This window comes from Ostrea edulis, chromosome 4 (genome assembly GCF_947568905.1).
Source record: "Ostrea edulis chromosome 4, xbOstEdul1.1, whole genome shotgun sequence".
NCBI classification, from domain to species: Eukaryota; Metazoa; Mollusca; class Bivalvia; order Ostreida; family Ostreidae; genus Ostrea; species Ostrea edulis.
The window spans coordinates 83,010,657-83,036,674 of record NC_079167.1 but is presented as its reverse complement, the minus strand read 5'-3'; the positions used below and the strand labels follow the sequence as shown (position 1 = coordinate 83,036,674).

Genomic DNA, 26,018 nt, shown 5'->3' with positions numbered 1-26,018 from the left:
ATATATTTTGTATTCAATAGAATTCAATTTGATATCAATTTACATTTTATGAAAGTGTTACAATTGTGTTGTCATTACAATGAGCAGCGCACATTCAGAACAGAGCATGTGGTCTTAATGTTTTCAATGTGCAGATACCATGCATTTAGTATTACTTGTTTAATTTCCAATGCATGATAAATGACATTTTTTTTAAAAATCAAAATAAACATAGTGAAGTGTTTGCTAGGATAATGATAATAGCCAATGATCTAAGGATTTTAGATTTGTATTTTAGTCTTCATTTATCTATACTTCACGTAGAATGAACAATGTTGATTAAAACAGATATGGTGTATTATAAATATTTCTTTCTTGATTTCATAATTCAGTTTCAATATTCATTGCAAAAGTGACAAGTTCCCATGCTCTGAAGGCCTGCCCTGTCAGGATAAAGTGAATATCTATCACCATATTAAAGAATGGTGATGAAAACTTTGCTGAAGTTGGAAATTCCATTGTACATAAACAATGGAGCAGTCCAACATTTGCAATGGGGTGTGTTTGATACAACAGAAATATTTTAATTAGTAACTCATCTTATGATTGTGCCTAAACTAAATAAGGTATACAAAATTGTCTGTCTGAATTTTCAAAATTGTGATTTTTTCCTGGTTTTGTGATAAAGCAACAGTAAAACAGAACTAATTACAATTATTACATTGAATCTGTCCACCGGCCCTCTTCTTATTTTATATCAAAGCCTGCATTATTTAACCCAAAAAATCGTTTGTACCTCTATCTAATCACTGCAGCAGTTATATCTAAGCAAATATCAGATACATGTAATGCTCATAATATTGTCTTATAATGGAGAAAAAAAAGTTTATGCATCTACAAATTCACAAAGTGTAGCTTCAATTTTGTTCTTAATGTTTTTAGACTGTCATCAAAATCATCTTTTCATTCTGATAATTAATGAAAATAAACGTTCTGTGTAGAGCTGTGTGACATTTCAAACCGTATATCATAGACTAACCTCAACCTTGACTTCCTGTCAAGACCGGTGCTGTAGAACTCTGTGTTAAATTAATGTTGTAAATGATCTGATATTCCACTACAGTACTAGTGTTACATGTTTAGTTCAAATAGTTTAAACAGATATGAACATCCTTAATTCATCAAAAGTTGTAGTTTCAATCTGTATGATTTATGGAAGTATTTTTATTCCTAGATATCAAACTCATTGTTCTTATCGATGAGAGTGATGGCGGTACTCTGCATTGCAGTGTGTGAAGTGTGATGATTCATCATTAAACTAGTGTGAATTTGTTTTTTAAATTCATTATCAATAAGTGAAGTGGATCATTAGTAAAATGAGAGTTTTCAATGTCATATTACAAAACAACACAAGCATATCATTTATGTACAACAATTTTGAAAAATCAAAACCAATAACAAAACAATGAAATCAATCATAATTGGGAAAGATCAATAAGCCAATCATTTCATTACTTCCGTATACTTTTTTGGTGTGTACTAGTACATATGTTAGGAAGGGAAAAATTATTTAATCAATAAACTGATGAATAGATATTCAATAAAATCAATCAGATTGGTGGTAGTTCATGATTATTTTAATGTGCACATTCACAAAATAACACAACATATCATTCATGTTCAACAATTTTGAAAAAACAAAACCAATAATAAATCAATGAAATTAATCATAATTCTGAAACAAAATCAATATGCCAATTGTTTCATTAGTTGTGCAATCGGTTTTGTTGTGTACTAGTACATACAAATATGAAGGGAAAAGAAAATGATTTATTCAATACACTGATCAAAAGATAATCAATAAAATCAATCAGATTGGTGGTAGTTCATAATTATTTCAAAGTGCACATTTACAAAACAACAGAAACGTATCATTTATGTCATATGACTTTGAAAAACTAAAACCAATAATAAATCAATCAAATCAATCAAAATTTTGAATAAAAAAAAATTTTTTTGGTTGAGGCCAAAAAATTTTTTAGAGGCCAAATTTGAGGCCAGGCCAACTTTTGAGACCAGGCCAAAATTTGGAATGGAACATAATTAGAGGCCAAAATTGGGGCCAGTCCAATTTTGAGGCCAGGCCAGGCCAATGGGACCAGGCCAGGTTTTATAGTATGCCATCAAATCACTACATTTCAAATGGAAGGGTTTCAACCTAATATTGCAGTAAGCTCACTGTAGTGCTAACACAGAGATGTTGAAAGATACAAATGTTAATGATAAATACTGTGGATTCCCTATAGCACAATAACTTAGTGAGGAGATGGATCTTTCACGAAATAACTCGAATATTAATTACTGGTATATTATTGTTGATTCCTTATTTCAAGTGAGTACTTGTAAAAATCGCGAAATGACTGGTAGATGTCAGTACTTGTAAAAATCGCGAAATGACTGGTAGATGTCATATTGCGTGATCATGAAATGACTGGTAGATGTCATATTGCGTGATCATGAAATGACTGGTAGATGTCATATTGCGTGATCATGAAATGACTGGTAGATGTCATATTGCGTGATCATGAAATGACTGGTAGATGTCATATTGCGTGATCATGAAATGACTGGTAGATGTCATATTGCGTGATCATGAAATGACTGGTAGATGTCATATTGCGTGATCATGAAATGACTGGTAGATGTCATATTGCGTGATCATGAAATGACTGGTAGATGTCATATTGCGTGATCATGAAATTGCAAGTGGGTTGTTGATCAAGAGTTTTACATGAATTTCAGCAATACTAAAGCAATACACGCTGTAACTGACGGTAAATAAAAAAAATAAAAGAACAAATATTTAACATATTTGAGATTGAATACATATAACTTCATAGAATCAGAGTGAACCTGTCAAATCAGCAGAAATTGTCGAGTCAGTAATTCCTGAATCATTGTCATCCTGTCAGTAATTCCTGAATCATTGTCATCCTGTCAGTATTTCCTGAATCATTGTCATCCTGTCAGTAATTCCTGAATCATTGTCATCCTGTCAGTAATTCCTGAATCATTGTCATCCTGTCAGTATTTCCTGAATCATTGTCATCCTGTCAGTAATTCCTGAATCATTGTCATCCTGTCAGTATTTCCTGAATCATTGTCATCCTGTCAGTATTTCCTGAATCATTGTCATCCTGTCAGTAATTACTGAATCATTGTCATCCTGTCAGTAATTACTGAATCATTGTCATCCTGTCAGTAATTCCTGAATCATTGTCATCCTGTCAGTAATTCCTGAATCATTGTCATTCTGTCAGTAATTCCTGAATCATTGTCATCTCATCAGTAATTCCTGAACCATTGTCATCCTGTCAGTAATTCCGGTGAAGGGCTGCAAAATTTCGGCCTATGCTCGGCGCTTATAGCCATTGATCAGGGAGGGATCCTTATCGTGCCACACCTGCTGCGACACGGGACATTGGTTTTTGCGGTCTCATCCGAAGGACCGCCCCATTTAGTCGCCTCTTACGACAAGCAAGGGGGTACTGAGGACCTATTCTAACCCGGATCCCCACGGAATTCCTCCTGTTGACAACTTTCTCCTTAACTCGATGAAGAAAGGGAAGAGGGAAAAAAGAGATTTCTCTATATGTGGTAGTATGAATATCAATTTCTATAGTATTTATGCGTTTCTCTATATGTGATAGTATGAATATCAATTTCTATATGTATTTATGCGTTCCATAATTTTTCATTTATCGTTTCATTGAATACAATCTTAAATTTTGATTGACCAAAAGTTCTATTGCGCATCTGTATTGAGTTGGCTGAGTGAAGTTTTATTCTGTTATTTCATTGCTTCTTTTATTCCATTGATCATTTCATATTTTTCTTATCCAATAATAGTCTTTCAGTATAAGTATGAATTTACATGAAAGCTTCCTGACATAGTGCAGATTGAAGTTTGTTCAATTCATGACCCATAGTGGTAGGATGAGGCATCAATAGGGGATCAAAGTTTTACATACAAATATATAGGAAAAATATTTTAGTATATAGTTAAAATCTTCTTCTCAAGAATCACTGGACCAGAAGAGCTGAACTTTACATGAAAGCTTCCTGACATAGTGCAGATTCAAGTTTCTTCAAATCATGGCCCCCGGGTTTCGGATGGGGCCACAATAGGGAATCAAAGTTTTACATACAAGTATATAGAGAAAATCTTTAAAAATCTTCCTCTCAAGAACCATTGGGCCATTGAAGTTTACATTTTTATGAAAGCTTCCTGACATAGTGCGGATTCAAGTTTGTAAAAATCACGACCCCTAAGGATAGGTTGGGGCCACAATAGGGATCAAAGTTTTACATGCGAATATATAGGGAAAATCTTTAGATATGGGTCAAGGTGACTCAGGTGAGCGATGTGGCTCATAGGTCTCTTGTTTTCCTTATATTTGATTTGTAATATCATTTTTCTGTTATTGTAGGCCAATGTCTTTATTTTCTACTGAATACATTTATGAAACCAACATCTGCCTTTCTGCTCTGTTACATGAACATGTAGATGTATGCCAAATTTCATTGTTTTGATCAACTATATAATATATATGACTGACCATGGTACAGCTATAGCCCCTACTTCTGTTACACGTATAAAGGGCTCTCTGTATACATCTTGTCTGACACCCCAATACTGTACCCCATCTGTTACACGTATAAAGGGTTCTGTATACATCTTGTCTGATACCCCAATACTGTACCCCATCTGTTACACGTATAAAGGGTTCTGTATACATCTTGTCTGACACCCCAATACTGTACCCCATCTGTTACACGTATAAAGCGCTATCTGTAAATATCTTGTCTGACACCCCAATACTGTACGCCATCTGTTACACGTATAAAGGGCTCTCTGTATAAATCTTGTCTGACACCCCAATACTGTACCCCATCTGTTACACGTATAAAGGGCTCTCTGTATACATCTTGTCTGACACCCCAATACTGTACCCCATCTGTTACACGTATAAAGGGTTCTCTGTATACATCTTGTCTGACACCCCAATACTGTACCCCATCTGTTACACGTATAAAGGGTTCTGTATACATCTTGTCTGACACCCCAATACTGTACCCCATCTGTTACACGTATAAAGGGTTCTGTATACATCTTGTCTGACACCCCAATACTGTACCCCATCTGTTACACGTATAAAGGGTTCTGTATACATCTTGTCTGACACCCCAATACTGTACCCCATCTGTTACACGTATAAAGGGTTCTGTATACATCTTGTCTGACACCCCAATACTGTACCCCATCTGTTACACGTATAAAGGGTTCTGTATACATCTTGTCTGATACCCCAATACTGTACCCCATCTGTTACACGTATAAAGGGTTCTGTATACATCTTGTCTGATACCCCAATACTGTACCCCATCTGTTACACGTATAAAGGGTTCTGTATACATCTTGTCTGACACCCCAATACTGTACCCCATCTGTTACACGTATAAAGCGCTATCTGTAAATATCTTGTCTGACACCCCAATACTGTACGCCATCTGTTACACGTATAAAGGGCTCTCTGTATAAATCTTGTCTGACACCCCAATACTGTACCCCATCTGTTACACGTATAAAGGGCTCTCTGTATACATCTTGTCTGACACCCCAATACTGTACCCCATCTGTTACACGTATAAAGGGTTCTCTGTATACATCTTGTCTGACACCCCAATACTGTACCCCATCTGTTACACGTATAAAGGGTTCTGTATACATCTTGTCTGACACCCCAATACTGTACCCCATCTGTTACACGTATAAAGGGTTCTGTATACATCTTGTCTGACACCCCAATACTGTACCCCATCTGTTACACGTATAAAGGGTTCTGTATACATCTTGTCTGACACCCCAATACTGTACCCCATCTGTTACACGTATAAAGGGTTCTGTATACATCTTGTCTGACACCCCAATACTGTACCCCATCTGTTACACGTATAAAGGGTTCTGTATACATCTTGTCTGATACCCCAATACTGTACCCCATCTGTTACACGTATAAAGGGTTCTGTATACATCTTGTCTGACACCCCAATACTGTACCCCATCTGTTACACGTATAAAGGGTTCTGTATACATCTTGTCTGACACCCCAATACTGTACCCCATCTGTTACACGTATAAAGGGTTCTGTATACATCTTGTCTGACACCCCAATACTGTACCCCATCTGTTACACGTATAAAGGGTTCTCTGTAAATATCTTGTCTGACACCCCAATACTGTACCCCATCTGTTACACGTATAAAGGGTTCTGTATACATCTTGTCTGACACCCCAATACTGTACCCCATCTGTTACACGTATAAAGGGTTCTCTGTAAATATCTTGTCTGACACCCCAATACTGTACCCCATCTGTTACACGTATAAAGGGTTCTCTGTATACATCTTGTCTGACACCCCAATACTGTACCCCATCTGTTACACGTATAAAGGGCTATCTGTATACATCTTGTCTGACAACTCAATACTGTACCCCATCTATTACACGTATAAAGGGCTATCTGTATACATCTTGTCTGACAACTCAATACTGTACCCCATCTATTACACGTATAAAGGGCTCTCTGTATACACCTTGTCTGACAACTCAATGCTGTACTCTACAACATCCGCCAATGCACTGCAAATACTAATATCGTACTGAATTCCATGAAATCAATAAATGCCGAGCAAAATCGATTTACTGTTTGTTCAGCTGATCCCATTTAGATATCTATAGGCATAAATAGCATTTAGTAACTTCCCAAATATTTGTAGTTAATACATCATACATTATAGGTAGTATATCTCATACAATCTCGTACATGCATTGTAATATTTAGATTCCATGCATGCGAGGGTTGTCCAGAAAGTTTGTATACCAAAAGCGGATCCGAACACCCCCCCCCCTATTTTTTGCGGACCAAAAAGACTAAGAATTATTCAGCTTTAACGAGTCTTTAAGTCAAAATGATGTGAATACTTGCATCACTCTTTATCAACACTAGTATGAGTGTTACATGTAAGGCCACTGATAAGTATGTATATTTACGATATTTTCGTCAGGTACAAGTATCACTTAAGAATTTTTAAAAAATCTATGGAATATAAAAGTTTTGTTGAAGAAATATTAATGTAGACCATTTCTACAGTCACCTGGCCCAGGAAATAGATATTTTCAGTACTTTGTGTTGTATGACAGGAGCGTGAAGTTGGCATAAAATTGCCAAAAATTTCAAAATTACTGACAAACTTCATAAATTCAGGGAGTTTTCCTTTCAGAAAACATACAGCCCATGCGTCGAGCAAATTCATATTCAAATACATTTAACTTATTCAAAACACAGATCAAGCTTGATTCAAGAATCAAGACACATTTAAATCAGAGAAATTTTTTGGGCCTTTTTATGTACAAAATCGTACCTTGTTAGTGAAAAAGAAGTGCCAGAAAATGTTCAGAATGCAGGATTTTTTCACCATTTACTCCAGAGCTTCTTGTATATATAATAAAAACAACACACACACACACACACACACACACACACACACACACACACACACACACACAGATATATATATATATATATATATATATACATTTTGTATATAAAACAAGAGGCTGATGGGCCACATCGCTCACCTGAGTTACATTGGCCCTGTCATTGTTCAGCTGTGGTGATTTTTAAAGCTTTTTTATATCAATCATTATTCCCATGAAAATTTTTGACCCCATATTGTAACCCTAAACTGAAAATGAATTAGCACTACATGTACACAGAGATGCCTTATCACCAATATGACTAATATGATCTTGCTGATCTGAATAAGACCAAGGTCACAAGGTCATTGATCATGGTTTGATATGAAGACCTTGCATAAGAAACTTATGTACAAAATATGAAAGCTCTATCTTAAATAGTTCAGGAGATATTAGATAGGTAAGATTTTTATTAAAGTAGATCAAACTTCCAGGTCAAGGTCACAAGGCCAAGCTATAAAAATTAGGTCTTGCCATAAAGAACCTATACATATACAAAATATGAAAACCCTACCTTAAATAGTTCAGGAGATATTGAATAGGTCGATGTTTTTAAGGCAAACTCCAAGGTTAAAAGATAAAAAAAAAAACAACATTGTATACTAGGTCCTGCCATAAAGAATCTATATACAAAATATGAAAGTCTCACTTAAAATAGTTCCGAATATATTTATCAGGTTATGTTTTCTTAAAAGTAGGTAAAACTCCCAGTTCTTGGTCACAGGGTCAAAGATCATGATATTAAATAAAAGGTCTTGTCATAAGAAATACATATACAAGATATGCAAGATCTATCTTAAATAGTTTCAGGAAATATTAAATAGTTAAGAATTTTTTTTCAAAAGTAGGTCAAATTTCCAGGTCAAGGTCACAAGATCACACACCATCGCATCACATGAGAAGTCTTTTTTTCTCCTTCAACAAACATATATACTAAATATGAAAGCCCTAGCTTAATTAAATAATTCAAGAATATTTTTTTTTAAATCCCATATATCAGCATATAACACTTTGATCCTCCATTGTGGCCACATCCTACCCCTGGGGACCATGAACTGCACATACTTGGATCTAATTCATGTCAGGGAGCTTTGATGTGAATTGGAACTTTTCTGGCTCAGTGGTCTTTGAGAAGGAGATTTTATAACTTTGATCCCCTATTGTGGCCCCACCCTATCCCTGGGGGATATGATTTGAACAAACTTAAATCTGCAAAATGGCAGGAAGTTTTCATATAACTTTGAACTTTTCTGGCCCATTGGTTCTTGAGAAGAATATTTTTAAAGATTATCCCTATATATTCACATGCAAAACTTTGATCCCCTATTGTAGTCCCACCCTACCCCTGGGGGCCATGGTTTGAACAAACTTGAATCTGCTCTATATCAGGAAGCTTTCATGTAAATTTGAACTTTTCTGGCTCAGTGGTTCTTGAGATTTTAAAATGACCCCACCCTAGTTTTGCATTTTTGTGATTATCTCCCCTTTGAAAAGGACATGGATCTTCATTTAAACAAACTTGAATCCCTTCCAATCATGGATGATGTGTACCAAGTTTGACTGAAATTGGTTCATTGGTTCTGGAGAAGGGGGGGAGGGGGGGGGGAGAAACCTAACTTAAATCGAAACTTTGACTTGAGTCTAAGATTTTACTAAAAATTTGACTGCCCCAATATAAGAAAACTCAATCTCAAGTTTGAGATTTTTTATAGTAAACTCAGGTGACCTATTGCGTCCGTCCTCGCCCGTCAACAATGATCATTTTAAACTTTTTGATAACTACAACATTCCAATTCTTTTTTTTAATTTAAAGCATCTCTGGAAAAAGGGAGACATACATTACAAATTTCCGGACTCCTGCACCCCTGTTATTTATCACGTATGTATTGTACTTCATACAGGTAATGTACATCATACAGGTATTGTATATGATACAGGTATTGTGTATTATATAGGTATTGTACATCATAAGGTATTGTACACACGATATATTGTACACTTTATCAAAACCTATGAACATGTACATCATGTAACATTTAAAACGTGTTATATGAAGTCGATTGTAGATCATACAGTATAGATTGTACATCATACAGTATAGATTGTACATCATACAGTATAGATTGTACACCATACAGTATAGATTGTACATTATACAGTATAGATTGTACATTATACAGTATAGATTGTACACCATACAGTATAGATTGTACATCATACAGTATAGATTGTACATCATACAGTACAGATTGTACATCATACAGTATAGATTGTACATCATACAGTATAGATTATACATTATACAGTATAGATTGTACATCATACAGTATAGATTGTACATCATACAGTATAGATTGTACATCATACAGTATAGATTGTACATTATACAGAACAGATTGTACATTATACAGTATAGATTGTACACCATACAGTATAGATTGTACACCATACAGTATAGATTGTACACCATACAGTATAGATTGTACATCATACAGTACAGATTGTACATCATACAGAATAGATTGTACATTATACAGTATAGATTGTACATTATACAGTACAGATTGTACATTATACAGTATAGATTGTACACCATACAGTATAGATTGTACACCATACAGTATATATTGTGCACCATACAGTATAGATTGTACATCATACAGTATAGATTGTACATCATACAGTATAGATTGTACATTATACAGTACAGATTGTACATTATAGATTGTACACCATACAGTATAGATTGTACATCATACAGTATAGATTATACACCATACAGTATAGATTGTATATTATACAGTATAGATTGTACATCATACAGTATAGATTATACACCATACAGTATAGATTGTATATTATACAGTACAGATTGTACATTATACAGTATAGATTGTACATCACATATTCAGGGAGGTTCATTGACTCGATACAAAATACACGGCCCATTCTGAGTAGCTGTATGTATTCCTAGGACTGCATTTGTATCACATTGAATTGAAATTTATATTATATATACACTGTGCACACTGAATAAATTCCATATCAAAATTGGATTTCATTTTAACATTAGATTGTACATATCAACCAATATTAGGCTTCGTATCATCATTATCTATATTCCATATTAATTTGAGCAGATATATTTTTTAAAAAGTAAAGTGTAAGCTTAAAATTAGCGTAGATAGTTCCAGTGAAATGAATGCGAAGATTTCCGAGAACGTGACGACTGCCGATTGTGTCTCGGAATCCCATCGTTAGTACAATTGCACCGTCTCTTCGGCCCTGTCTCCGAAACATTCAGGATCGATACATTTCTAATTCAAAAAATGCTGGCCAATTCTTCTCCCTCAGTCCATTATTCTTTACGATGAGGCGTCATCGCCATAGATATTTCTCCGATATCGCCGGAGAGGCAAATGAACTTAAGTTGGGTATTATTTCCCACATAGCAAATATCTTGCTGTGAACTATAATAATTCAACAGACATTCGGTTTACAATCTCATGATCTGGAATCAGCTGAATAAACTCATCCTTAGTTATCTCCCCTTTCTTCTTCAGTGATTTGTGATTCAGAGCGCGGTAAGTCAACGCCAAAATGTGATCATCACTGATTACTCCGTCAAAGAGCGTCTTAAACATCCGGTAGATCTCGTCATGCGTTAAAGCGTTCGCTCCATATATGTTGAAAACCTCAAACAGAAATTCTTTCTTTTCTCCGGGTTTTGCTTTTGGGCTCAAGATCCCGAATATCTGCACGAACTGTTTGGCGTACACACATCCGGAACGTCCGTCTAAATTTGCCGCCACGACGTGCGGACATAACTCATTCCCTCTTAACTCCGGAATTAGAATCATTTTGGCGTACGGAATTCCGTCCGTGGCTTCTGGTGACTTGTCCAGTTGGTGATAACGTTGCTCCAGTTTTTTAAGGTCACCTTCAGAAAAAGGTGTAGTCTCTTTCAACTCCTGTACATCAAGATCACTTAGAATAGCCTGCTGATTTCCCATCTTTTAAACATAATCTATAACAAACAGAAATATAAACATATTAGGTTTCATCACAAATTTTACTTCAATAGAAACACTGATCTTTCAACTTCACGTTACGGTTAAAATAATCGTTTATTTATGAGAGAGAGAAAGCAACACGTTCTATTACCCCCCCCCCCCCCCCCCCCCCTAAATAGAAGGAATAAAATTCTACGACAAGTTTGTAGAAACAACGGAAAAAGAGGTTTGTGTCTGTACACAAATTGTGTTCTAATCTTAAGATTTCTTTTTTTTAAGACTTGCGTTCTATAGCTTTAAAGCAATACAAGCTGTAACTGGTGGTATTTTTTCAACTATTCAATTATGCATCAATTAACTCCTATCGGTATAACTGATATAATCCCCAAGATCTGAAGAAAAATTCAACAAAATAAACAAGGGAATATTGTTTGAGAGCATGTATACCTACAATGAGCGTTTCGTATAAACCGCCATTGCGTCTTATACACGGACATGGGAACGATGATTGCCGAACATAATCATGTTGCTGAGACCGACGTCATATACAAATATGCAACTCAAAACCGAAATTTTGATGGTGAATTTTCTATGGAATTGGCATGTTAAATTGTTTACAAATCTGACACGTGCCCAGAGCCTCTCTTTCGCTTTTTTTCCGAACTGGTGACCGAGGTCAATGCACATCGGAGATTACGAATAGAAATTACTGACAGGATGACAATGATTCAGGAATTACTGACAGGATGACAATGATTCAGGAATTACTGACGGGATGACAATGATTCAGGAATTACTGACAGGATGGCAATGGTTCAGAAATTACTGACAGGATGACAATGATTCAGGAAATACTGACGGGATGACAATGGTTCAGGAATTACTGACAGGATGACAATGATTCAGTAATTACTGACAGGATGACAATGATTCAGTAATTACTGACAGGATGACAATGATTCAGGAAATACTGACAGGATGACAATGATTCAGGAATTACTGACAGGATGACAATGGTTCAGGAATCAACATTTTCTGCTGATTTGACGGGTTTATTGCTTCACATTCACTCTGATTCTGTTAAGTTGTATGTATTTAATCACAAATATGTTAAATATTTGTTCTTTTATTTTTCAATTTATTTACCGTCAGTTACAGCTTGTATTTCTTTTCAAGTTACACTAGTGTTTTAGTTTTAAGATGAAACGGTGAAGATAACGAACAGTGATTAATCTCAACACTCACAAGGAATACAAAATAGAGATTTGGGCAAATACGGACCCCTGGATATACCAGAGGTGGGATCAGGTGTCTAGGAAGAGTAACCATCTCCTGTCGACCAGTCAAACCCGCCGTGTGAGCCCTATATCTTGATTACATAACACATAGTTATATACAAATACAGTGGCATATATTGTTCAAAATAAATTTTCCAGTTATATTTAGAATGGAAGGCTCTTCAGAACATAGTATGTAAATGAATTTTTGTTCATCATTGAGTTTGGTAACATTTTTAACTGTTTTTTCTATAGCACCACAAAAAGATTTTCTTTCATCAGCAAACTTTTCACATTTAATCAAAAAAATGAATCTCATCACCTAATGAACCGGAGTTGCATTTGTTACATATTCGTTCATTCCTAGTAATACCAGAATATCTACCAACTTCAATCATTAATTTATGAGCTGATATCCGTAACTTACAAATAGATCTTCTAATATCAAAATTTTTAATTTTATTAAGATAGTTCTCAAAACCAAAGTGCTCCTTAAGTTTAAAATAAGTGCACAGTTTCCCATCAATTAATAAATTTCGATTATTGTACCAGGTTTCAGTGTATTTATCACAAAGTAATTTCTTTACAATTTTCTTAAATCTATACTGACTAAAATATGAATACGATTGATATTTCGTATGCAATCATAAAAAACAAATATATTTTTGTACAAAAAATTCTTAGATTTTAGTAATTATTTATTTTGAACTTTATTTGCTTTAAAATTGTTAAATCTCCAATGAGGACCCCATCAACTGCTGTAAACCCATATTGAATTTACATGTACTATGAAATACTGAAAGCGAAAGTAACAAATGCGATTGCGCAGCGTCAGATCGTAAGTTGCGGATATTTCGCAAGTTAAGTTTACGATGGAAACTTAAGAACACGTTAGTAAAACAGAAGCATCGTATCTTAAATTAAAACGTACGAAATTTTTAAGTCAGAATTTCTTGCGTAAGATAAGAAGTTTAGTAAATGGAATAATCCGTAGTCAGAATCAGTGTGCTAGGAACGGACTAACAATGGTATGAAACACGTCAGACAGCATTTGACCCAATGACAGGTTGTTTTGGCAAATTAGAATTTGTGAAATGCTGACTTTAAACGAGATTGTTGAAACTCCTATAACACCAACTTGTTTGTCAGTAGCCTACCTCGATTTAAAAACTGATCATACGTAGAACAAGCTCTTGCGTATCGAATCAGTTGAGAGATATAAACACCATATGCAGGTGATAATGGAATATTGCTACATAAATATGGGAAGTTGACGATGGAGAAGTTGGGGGTGATTTCTGTTCTAGTTCTTTAGACGTGTGTTTTAGTTTGCTGGTTCTTAAGACTTCTGTTATAGTTTGAATATTTCTTTTCTAGTTCTCTTAAAAGACTTGTTTTCATCAAGTTGACTACTCTCGATTTTTCCTGACCACGCCCAGCCCCGTACTGTCTACCTCCTGACATTTACTACTGATTGTGAGATGGACTGAGGTCTCAATAGTGCACGATACAATGAATAGTAAGGGTTGTTTTAGTGTCAAGAAAATGAAGTTTTGGTTTTCAATCTATATAATTCTTATCATAAAAATTTACTACGATCACCTGGCTGGTTTTAAAGAGGTACCAGACTAATCTCGGTTGAGATTTGGCTCGACTGAACATTTGGACTGACGCCTTCGCCGAATCTCGGAGCAGTCCTTCATAATTCATGTCTGGAAATTTACTTTCAGCTTCGACCGGTTCTAGCAATTAATGTGCACTTAGGTGACACTGCTGTTCGCTTCAAATCAGTTAGTTGACTATAAAACCAAACCTGTATCACTATTAATGCTGTATTACTTACCGTCTAACTATGTAAATTCCATAAAATAAACCACCACTTATTTTTTCGTTCAAATGAAGACTTCTATGGCGCAATATTTTATCTCCCAAAATTGAAGAGTTCCTATAGTTTGTTTTTTAAATTAGCGAAATGCAAGTAGGTATGTAGAGGTATAATGTATCAGTAACTAGATAAAGCAGACTATAGGAACTCTTCAATTTCAGGAGATAAAATATTGTGCCATGGAATTCTTCATTTCAACCGCTGCGGTGGTCGAGAGGTTAGAGCGTTTGCCCCGCATGCGGAAGGCCGGGGTTCGAATTCCAGCCGCGACAGACCTAAGTCGTTATTTAACAGGTAGTGATAGTTCCATCGCCAAACGCTCGGCATAAGGTGTGAATGTCACGGGTCCACGGAGATGACATTAAAAACGGATGTCCCGTGTCACAGTAGGTGTGGCACCAGGGCCGTAAGTAGGGTTCTAAATCAGGGGAGGCAGGGGATTGGGGGCCGCCGATTGACTTTACGACTGAAAATGACACTTTTTAAATCCCAATTTATCATGTTTGTGTTTCATTTGTACTATGTAAAGAATCGTAATATGGTGTCAAAGACAAAGGTGCTTGTCTTCATTTTAAACATATATCCTATAATATAACATTTATATAATTTTATTTTCTTTTTTGCCAAAAAATCAGACGAGGCAGTTGCCTCGTCTGCCTCATCGGCAGTTACGGCCCTGGGCACGCTAAATAACCCTCACTGCTCAGTGGCCGTAAGCGCCGAGCATAAGCCTGAATTTGAAGCCCTTCACCGGGACCTCTCCATATGAGTGAAAAATTCTCGAGTGAGACGTTAAGCAAGAAACAATCAATCAATCATTTGAACGAAAAATTTAGTGCCTATTTTCATTTGGGATTTTTATACCTAGACAGTAAGGCAATACAAAATTAATAGTGATAGAGAGTTACTTTGATAGTCAAATCACTTATTTGAAGCGAACAGCAGTGTCAAATAAGTGCACATTAGTTGCTAGAACCGGTCGAAGCTGAAAGTAAATTTCCAGACATGAATTATGAAGGACTGCTCCGAGATTCGGTGAAGGCGTCAGTCCAAATATTCAGCCGAGCCGAATCTCAACCGAGATTAGTACCAGACCAAAGGAAGACAAATACCATTATCATCAGGGGATCCGTAGGCTGCAGTAGGTTTGTCTTTATTAGGGATCAACTTTAATTAATGCCAAATGGTAGCTTTTTAAAATGAACAATCGGTTCCGGTCAACAATCGTTGGAGAGAGAGAGAGAGAGAGAGAGAGAGAGAGAGAGGGGGGGGGCAGGCTGTAAAACTTGTGTAACGTGTAGCGATCACCCAGCCAAGTGCTGATCACACTCGCCGTAGCTTAACTAGCGAGGCAGTTGTCCGCTACACTTGTAAAGCGAAGGCTGCTTACGTCTTCATAAACGTGACCCAAGAATGTGAAAGATTAAGATACAAGATATTTTATTTGTGGGGACAAGCACAGGGACTCGGATGTCAGATATTGAAGTTTTGTATTACTTGTTTCCGAATAATAAATTGAAGTTTTGCATGATTTGTGTCAGAATAATAAATTATATAAATAAAATCCACCACCAAAATCCGCTTTTTTTCGTCATTTTAAAAAAGGTGTATCATGTACGTTTTTTTAATGTACACATGATACACCTTTTTTCTAAAACGACGAAATAAAGCGGATTTTTGTGGTGAATTTTATTTATATAATTTATTATTCAAAAATGGTTACAAATAATGCAAAACTTCAATTTATTATTCGGGAACAAATATACGAAACTTCAATATCTGACAACCGAACCTCTGTGGGGATAAGTGGTGTACATGTGTGTGGGGGGGGGGGGTGGGGGGTGGGGGTGGGGGCATGTCCTTCCTTATATTCTCTCTCTAAACCATTTTATCACAATTCGAGAGTATCACATAGACTTTTATAGGTGTCCCTATAGCTATACCTAACATAGTAATTTTTTGTCTTTACAATAACATACAGTCGTATGTGTATTCTCTTCTATACATTGTGAGGAAGTCCTCACTAAACAGTAGACATTGTGAGGAAGTCCTCACTAAACAGTGGACATTGTGAGGAAGTCCTCACTAAACAGTGGACATTGTGAGGAAGTCCTCACTAAACAGTGCACATTGTGAGGAAGTCCTCACTAAACAGTGGACATTGTGAGGAAGTCCTCACTAAACAGTACACATTGTGAGGAAGTCCTCACTAAACAGTGCACATTGTGAGGAAGTCCTCACTAAACAGTAGACATTGTGAGGAAGTCCTCACTAAACAGTGGACATTACGAGGAAGTCCTCACTAAACAGTACACATTGTGAGGAAGTCCTCACTAAACAGTGCACATTGTGAGGAAGTCCTCACTAAACAGTAGACATTGTGAGGAAGTCCTCACTAAACAGTGGACATTGTGAGGAAGTCCTCGCTAAACAGTAGACATTGTGAGGAAGTCCTCACTAAACAGTGCACATTGTGAGGAAGTCCTCACTAAACAGTACACATTGTGAGGAAGTCCTCACTAAACACTACACATTGTGAGGAAGTCCTCACTAAACAGTGCACATTGTGAGGAAGTCCTCACTAAACAGTAGACATTGTGAGGAAGTCCTCACTAAACAGTGGACATTACGAGGAAGTCCTCACTAAACAGTACACATTGTGAGGAAGTCCTCACTAAACAGTGCACATTGTGAGGAAGTCCTCACTAAACAGTAGACATTGTGAGGAAGTCCTCACTAAACAGTGGACATTGTGAGGAAGTCCTCGCTAAACAGTAGACATTGTGAGGAAGTCCTCACTAAACAGTGGACATTGTGAGGAAGTCCTCACTAAACAGTACACATTGTGAGGAAGTCCTCACTAAACAGTACACATTGTGAGGAAGTCCTCACTAAACAGTGCACATTGTGAGGAAGTCCTCACTAAACAGTAGACATTATGAGGAAGTCCTCACTAAACAGTGGACATTGTGAGGAAGTCCTCACTAAACAGTACACATTGTGAGGTAGTCCTCACTAAACAGTAGACATTGTGAGGAAGTCCTCACTAAACAGTACACATTGTGAGGAAGTCCTCACTAAACAGTGGACATTGTGAGGAAGTCCTCACTAAACAGTAGACATTGTGAGGAAGTCCTCACTAAACAGTGGACATTACGAGGAAGTCCTCACTAAACAGTACACATTGTGAGGAAGTCCTCACTAAACAGTGCACATTGTGAGGAAGTCCTCACTAAACAGTACACATTGTGAGGAAGTCCTCACTAAACAGTAGACATTGTGAGGAAGTCCTCACTAAACAGTACACATTATGAGGAAGTCCTCACTAAACAGTGGACATTGTGAGGAAGTCCTCACTAAACAGTACACATTGTGAGGAAGTCCTCACTAAACAGTAGACATTGTGAGGAAGTCCTCACTAAACAGTACACATTGTGAGGAAGTCCTCACTAAACAGTACACATTGTGAGGAAGTCCTCACTAAACAGTACATATTGTGAGGAAGTCCTCACTAAACAGTGCACATTGTGAGGAAGTCCTCACTAAACAGTAGACATTGTGAGGAAGTCCTCACTAAACAGTACACATTGTGAGGAAGTCCTCACTAAACAGTGCACATTGTGAGGAAGTCCTCACTAAACAGTGGACATTGTGAGGAAGTCCTCACTAAACAGTGCACATTGTGAGGAAGTCCTCACTAAACAGTGGACATTATGAGGAAGTCCTCACTAAACAGTGGACATTGTGAGGAAGTCCTCACTAAACAGTACACATTCTGAGGAAGTCCTCACTAAACAGTAGACATTGTGAGGAAGTCCTCACTAAACAGTACACATTGTGAGGAAGTCCTCACTAAAAAGTACACATTGTGAGGAAGTCCTTACTAAACAGTACACATTGTGAGGAAGTCCTCACTAAACAGTACACATTGTGAGGAAGTCCTCACTAAACAGTAGACATTGTGAGGAAGTCCTCACTAAACAAGAAAGAAACCCATCGTATAAAGTATCAATTTACGTTAGTTAGACAAAACATTAGGCTGATTAGCCGATTCCCGGAATATTCTCACCCTAAACGCAACATACCTTTTTCAGATTTTCTAAGATTGTATTTTATTTAATCTCTATAGAATACTTACCCATTAGTCACTCATCTATACACCCAGCATCTATCACATTGGATTTCTCTAGTTTCACATTCCAACAGATCTGCAGCAACTTCCTGATTTTAGACTAATCGTAACCAGGCAATGCCGTATCAACTTCCGCTGTTAATGTAAATACAAGAAAATGGCAGGTATACCAGACTACATTGAAAGAAAGGGCTCCCTCTTCTTGAGGTCGAATCATATGAACTATGGAAGAGCCACATTAAACTCAAATTGGTATGTATTGTTTTTATCACTGCAAGTACTCGAGTGTTTTGTCAAGTCATTCTTTTTTCTGCCCAGTGTCAACAATCCGAATTTTCTCAACATTTACGTTAAATCTTGTATGGCCATTCCACGGATGAAAAATCAAGTCGTTAAATAACTAATGTGACACTGGTGTTTTTTTTTTTTTAGTAGAGTGTAAGATATGAGTTAATTTCACTCTTTATCAGTATAACTTTTCTGCAGAACTGTATAGCTCTCTCTCTTTCTCTCGGGGGGGGGGGGGGGGGGGGGGGGGGGGGGGGGGGGGGGGGGGGGGGATAATAAATAATAATGATAAAAATTGGGTAGATGTTTTTTCCCTCAATTTTCCCCCACAGGTACTACAGTTCTATAGAACCGTATACATGCAATTCCAATAAGGAATTATAATTTCTTTCTACTGTCCATGATGGTTTTTATTTGTTTCTCAAAAGGATTGATGTTGAACTGTAGCAGAAAATTACAAAACTATGATTCCTGAATCTCATTCATAGCAGAAAATCACAAAACTATGATTCCTGAATCTCATTCATAGCAGAAAATTACAAAACTATGATTCCTGAATCTCATTCATAGCAGAAAATTACAAAACTGATTCCTGAATCTCATTCATAGCAGAAAATTACAAAACTACGATTCCTGAATCTCATTCATAGCAGAAAATTACAAAACTATGATTCCTGAATCTCATTCATAGCAGAAAATTACAAAACTACGATTCCTGAATCTCATTCTTAACTCTTGAAAAGTAATCTGTACTATCCCATTCAAATGGCCACATTGTATGTATAACATTTTAGACAATATTTTTCCTAAAAGACATTTATGCATTTTATTACTGATATTTCACAGGCATCAAGCAAGAGAGGCAGAGCCCAAAGATTATGATATTAGCAAAGGGAATGAGCGCAACTTATGTACGGCCACGTATGAAAGGATAGGAAATATTACAGATGGGGTGAATATGATGGTGTTGTTTTTTTTAAATCAGTCTACAAGACAAATATGTACATTTATGATGTCTGTTGTTTATTTTTCACACGAAGAAAAAAAATGGGATATGTGTACATATATCTTTCTTAGTCTCTCAACAAAACAACGTACCAAGATCATGCGGAACAAACCAATCTGAAGAAGGATTTCGAAGAACAGATTCCAAGGAAACCAATGATGACTATGAACACCGTGGAACATTCCCACATTGACAGGTAAACTATAATGTATCAGAACTAAAAAGTTTTGAGTTCTTTTGGGTTTTGAGCTCAGGTTATGCTTCATCAAGATTTCAAAATTGGGACAACAGACTCTGACAGGGGAAGATTCCCAAACTGGCAAAGCAGAATAAAAAATTGAACGAATAAACACCAGACCAACACTGCATCTCAGTTTAACATTAAACATTAATCACAACACTTACTTCTAGCTATCAGAGTGTATTGCCTTGGAACTTGGAGGGGGATATTAAGAAATCAAGCAAACTGAGGGTTGCCCAAGACTCTAGGAACCTCTAAATTCCACTGTTAGATCAAAATTCTGAATTTAGACATTTTCATTGTTTTCTATGTATAAAACACTCATTCAGTTGTGAGGTACACACACATATTACATGTACAGATCCAGGACTTGAAAAATTTTATTTGGTCAGCACCAATTTAGTATAATTTGTCAATGAAATTTATCAGCAGTTTACATCGAAATTCATCATAAACAAGGGGACATGCATATTTCGTTTGGGTATTACTGGTTTACAATCTTTGGCCTTTTCACCAAGTAATAAATGAGCAACAATTTTATTAGTTGTCCTCACATTTCTCTCACAGTGATCATCACTACACCTCACAACAAAATAAAGTTGTAACACTTACTGAGATTATAATATTGCTCATGCATGGATCCAGATTTTTTTTTAGAGGGGAAGGGGGTTCCAGTCTATGATTTTTGGTAATTTACTACTAAATCTATGAAAACTATTCAAATTCCAGGGGGTGGTGTCCAGACACCCCCTCCTAGATCCATGTACATGTATGTTGCTACAATATGAAAATAACGATGAAATCTGTAAATCATAGTGTAGTGTATATTTTAATTTGGTGGTGAAAATGTCATATAGGAAATCAAATAGCAATTTTCCTGCCATCTGATTTTGAGAATTCTCCTACAGCTGTTATTAGAGAATGCATCAATCATCTTTTCATCCCCATAATACATCTTCCATGTTTTACATCCATACATTAGTACTGATATAACTAGTATCTGCTCTGTATTTATGTTTTATAGCGTTAGTTTTACCAACAAGAAATTGGTAATGACAGACAATTTAGAAATCCAACATGAGATTGGTAATGAGTCTAGAAATCCAACAAGAGTCTAGAAATCCAACAAGAGATTGATAGTCTAGAAATCCAACAAGAGATTGATAATGACAATCTAGAATCCAACAAGAGTATAGAAATCCAACAAGAGATTGATGATGACAGTCTAGAAATCTAACAAGAGATTTATAATGACAGACTAGAAATCCAACATGAGACCCGTAATGACAATCTAGAAATCCAACAAGAGATCGGTAATGACAATCTAGAAATCCAACATGAGACCCGTAATGACAATCTAGAAATCCAACATGAGACCCGTAATGACAATCTAGAAATCCAACAAAAGATCGGTAATGACAATCTAGAAATCCAACAAGAGACCCGTAATGACAATCTAGAATCCAACAAGAGATTGATAATGACAATCTAGAAATCCAACATGAGACCCGTAATGACAATCTAGAAATCCAACAAGAGATCCATAATGACAATCTAGAATCCAACAAGAGATTGGTAATGATAACCTAGAAATCCAACAAGAGATCGGTAATGACAATCTAGAATCCAACAAGAGATCAGTAATAACTGACAGTCTAGGCTTTTTAGGATGGGTTTGAATCCTATTGAAGACCTTTAAATTTCTTTTTATGTTGTATTTTAGTAAATCTGAAATTTCTAAGATATATTTTTCTTGAAAACCAACATGGATACCCTCTATTTAGTTCGTATCTTTTCATTATCACTTTCAACAATTTTTTAAGAACCGCAAAATGACTGGGAATGCAATCATTTGCTGTGACATATTGCCTCTTCATATTATGATATTAAAACAATCATCAAGTACACCCATAAATGCTTTGAATTTAATGAAAATCTGCTTCTCTGATATACTGTAAACCAAATTTTTATTCGCGATGACTTGATTTCACGATTTACCAGATGAACTGGTTCACAGTGACTAATTTTCGTAAGCAAGATTATCTTAAATACAAGATATTAAAGAACTGGTTCACGGTGAGAAATATTCGCAATGATTAGGTTCTTGCTATTCTAGCAAAAATTTCTCTCGCGAAAAAAAGTTGGTTTACAGCAATTTGTGAAAGGGAACCAGTTTTTCTTTCACTAATTATCCAACTTATTCTTATGTTTCAGAGACTTAGGCACCCCTCAACGGGGATTTGGTTCGGTTTTACCACGACACAATCCAGAGTACAATAAAATGCACTTAGAAACCACTAATAAAGCAGATTATCAGCCACCAGATCCGGAATACACACCAGTTCCCGTGAGTGAACTCAGCTCAAGAAATCATTTACACCCCCATAAGATTCATACAATGTGCCCAATTAATATTCCAACTATAAAATGATTAAAACTTAACATGTATATAATGCAATGTAAACTTTAAGCAGAAGTATTCTGTTATGAAGACCATGTACTCTAATAAACTTGTAATTCCCTTCATTTCAGGAAAAGCCAGCTGATTTCCCTGATCTTTCAGCTGCGTACAGGAAGTGCAACTCCCAGTTTACAGACACTGCTGATTATCGCCGCCCTGGGCGTAACACTTGGCAGGATGAGAGCGGCGTGTACACCAACACCCATTATAAACGTCAGGTCCTCAAAACCACCAACCCCATCCCTCCACAAATCTCGTGAGGCATGGGACAGAACTCTGTGTAAATAGCACTGTACATAAACAATCTGTAGCAACAATAAAGTTCCAATGATTAATCACCTCAGTTTTTGAATGATCTGTGAGACTTCATTCACAAGTACTCTGCAGCATCTTGTGAAAAGATAAGAACCTTCAAATGAATGCCACAAAAGTCTGCACTGCTCTTATAAGCTGGGTTGATTTTTAAAATTTTCACCCTTTTAAAGAAATATTAAAAAAAACTCCAATCTTTGTTTCCTGTTTTTAATATTTTTGTACAAATAAACACTGTACACAATAACAACATAAGCTCCTGGCAAATATCGAGATCTAAATGTACAAAAACATGAAAACAGATTGTATGGCCTAAACAATGAACACAGCATTGCTTCTGGAAATATCTCAATTACTAGCTTCTAAATCAAAGAGGTAGTAACACGTTATTGTAAGGAGGCTGTCCATTAGTTAACAGGCACTGCCTACAGCATAGGTGACACATACCACGTCAAACAGTCTATAGTATACAGTGTAGGTGTCAAATGTCACGTCAAACAGTCTATAGTAAAAGTGTCGCATACCACGTCAAACAGTCTATAGTGTAGATGTCAAATGTCACGTCAAATAGTCTATAGTATAGATGTCAAATGTCACGTCAATTAGTCTATAGTATAGAAGTCAAATGTCACGTCAATTAGTCTATAGTATAGAAGTCAAATGTCACGTTAAACAGTCTATAGTATAGAGTATATCATTCAAAATGAAGAAAATAAGCTAATACCAGAATTTGATGTGCCACCCATTGCCTGTTTTTTTCCATAGACAGTCTCTTAAAGAATTTCAGCAACAAGAATGTATGTATAGCCAAAATATGATATCAAAAGCCAAACTCATGAATTTTAAAACCAAATGTGATATTTTTAGTCAAATAATTTCTCGAAAGATGCATGAGAAAAATGAAGTAGAAAAATGGGGAGATATTTCTAAAAGAGATGGGGTGTGTTCAGAGATATTTCAAAAAGAGATGGTGTATGTTCAGAAATATTTCAAAAAGAGATGGCGTGTGTTCACCACACAGAATAAAGAAAGTTCATCGTCTCATCAATAATCTTTTAACAAAGTGCATAAAACTTTCTCAGAAATTCTCTAAAAAAAAAAAAAAGATTAAAAAGTACACATATTTCTAAAATGAGGATATAAAATTAAAAAAAAAAAATCATCAGAAAAACCCAAAAATGGTACAGTATTAAACATGAATTTAAATAAACAAAAAGGTACTCTCAGATCTCTTGTTCTGTAAAACATCTTGAAAAATCATTTGCTACAAAAAAAAACATTATGGTACTTTTATTTTATGAGGATTTCCATAGCATAATAAAATTGATATTTCAAGTACAATGTACATGTATATCAAATTAGAACAAAGTCATGTGTATGAATTAGTTAAAAGTATAATCAATATTTTCACTTGTATCCAAAACTGATTTTTTCCCCCAGTGAACACAATTATTTTGAAATACATTTGTAATTGTTTTTAATCTCAGTAAATGGTACCCTGTCTATAAAGCATATTTTAAGAATACTGATGTTGTTTGAGTTATTGCACATAAATAGGAACTGTTTGAGTTCAGTTCAGTGGACATTTGTTGAGTGTCACATCCCCAGTGATGTCCCCTGACGACAGATACTGAGACTTGTAGTCGCTTTTGCCACGTCTGATCTCAAAGTTACTAATACATCCTGCAAAGTTTCTGTTCACCAATATACCACGGCGGTTGAAATCTGAAAATAAATTAACAGGATTTTTAAAATAAACTTTATATTTAATCTCATGGTACTTTTGTATACAACATTTTTAGGAAGTTGCTGCAAATCTTCACCATAATCTGGTTAAATCACAAGTTGTACGTGCCCTAATTATCACAAATTTTATCTCAAATTCCTTCCAAAATTTCATCACCTTTCACTAGACATCAAACTTATCCTTTGTAAAACTTTCAATGACTGATCACATACAACTCACTGGATCAGATACATCTCACTGAATCTGACACCAAACCACTGCTAAACATGGAACCAAGACTGTACAGATTTACACCAAAATAAAGTCAAACTCTGACTTCAACATGTCAGCACAGACTGAATAATAGACATGTACCTGGAACTCCACCGATGTACATGGGGTCATTGGAGTTAATTTCTGAGGATCCTTTAGCTCCAGTACCCGCAGGGGCGTTCATTCCATCCACCGTCAACAACAGAAGATTCTTGGCTTTGTTCACTGGAAACAGAAAAAAATCACCCCCACTTTTAACATTGGACAATACAAAACATACACATACATTTAACAGTTTAAAATAACTTCAGGGGTTACAATTAGTTATTCCTACACTTAACAAAGAACTGGTAATTTAGTTATTCCACACTTAACAAAGAACTGGTAATTTAGTTATTCCTACACTTAACAAAGAGGTGGTAATTTAGTTATTCCACACTTAACAAAGAGCTGGTAATTTAGTTATTCCTACACTTAGCAAAGAACTGGTAATTTAGTTGTTCCTACACTTAACAAAGAGGTGGTAATTTAGTTATTCCACACTTAACAAAGAGCTGGTAATTTAGTTATTCCTACACTTAACAAAGAACTGGTAATTTAGTTATTCCTACACTTAACAAAGAGCTGGTAATTTAGTTATTCCACACTTAACAAAGAACTGGTAATTTAGTTATTCCTACACTTAACAAAGAGCTGGTAATTTAGTTATTCCTACACTTAACAAAGAGCAGGTAATTTAGTTATTCCTACACTTAACAAAGAACTGGTAATTTAGTTATTCCTACACTTAACAAAGAGCTGGTAATTCTCACCACTAATGGTATG

At 35.9% G+C, this 26,018-nt stretch overlaps 3 protein-coding genes across 3 annotated transcripts in view; 1 reads left to right on the top strand and 2 right to left on the bottom strand.

Moving 5' to 3' along the window:
- Nucleotides 1-10,613: 10,613 nt before the first annotated feature.
- On the bottom strand, nt 10,614-19,005 carry LOC125671528 (uncharacterized). Its single transcript, XM_048907302.2, has 2 exons — nt 18,893-19,005; nt 10,614-11,606 (listed from the first exon to the last, which is right to left on the bottom strand). The coding sequence occupies exon 2, from the start codon at nt 11,590-11,592 to the stop codon at nt 11,050-11,052; it is 543 nt and encodes a 180-aa protein (XP_048763259.2). The 5' UTR covers nt 11,593-11,606; nt 18,893-19,005; the 3' UTR covers nt 10,614-11,049.
- Nucleotides 18,966-23,220, top strand: LOC125671525 (cilia- and flagella-associated protein 95-like). The gene is made up of 5 exons (XM_048907300.2): nt 18,966-19,138; nt 20,021-20,126; nt 20,252-20,376; nt 22,636-22,768; nt 22,954-23,220. Exons 1-5 carry the CDS (start codon nt 19,044-19,046, stop codon nt 23,140-23,142), a joined length of 648 nt encoding a protein of 215 aa, XP_048763257.1. The 5' UTR covers nt 18,966-19,043; the 3' UTR covers nt 23,143-23,220.
- A 170-nt stretch (nt 23,221-23,390) lies between these two features.
- LOC125671498 (laminin subunit alpha-like) overlaps nt 23,391-26,018 on the bottom strand; it is a 76,394-nt gene continuing 73,766 nt past the window's right edge. Inside the window, exons 71-73 of the mRNA XM_056163980.1 lie at nt 26,006-26,018; nt 25,296-25,418; nt 23,391-24,919 (exon numbers count right to left, since the gene is read on the bottom strand). The exon at nt 26,006-26,018 is cut by the window's right edge and continues 87 nt beyond it. Coding sequence (XP_056019955.1) covers nt 24,765-24,919; nt 25,296-25,418; nt 26,006-26,018 — 291 coding nt within the window. The 3' untranslated portion in view covers nt 23,391-24,764. The remainder of the gene's footprint in view (nt 24,920-25,295; nt 25,419-26,005) is intronic.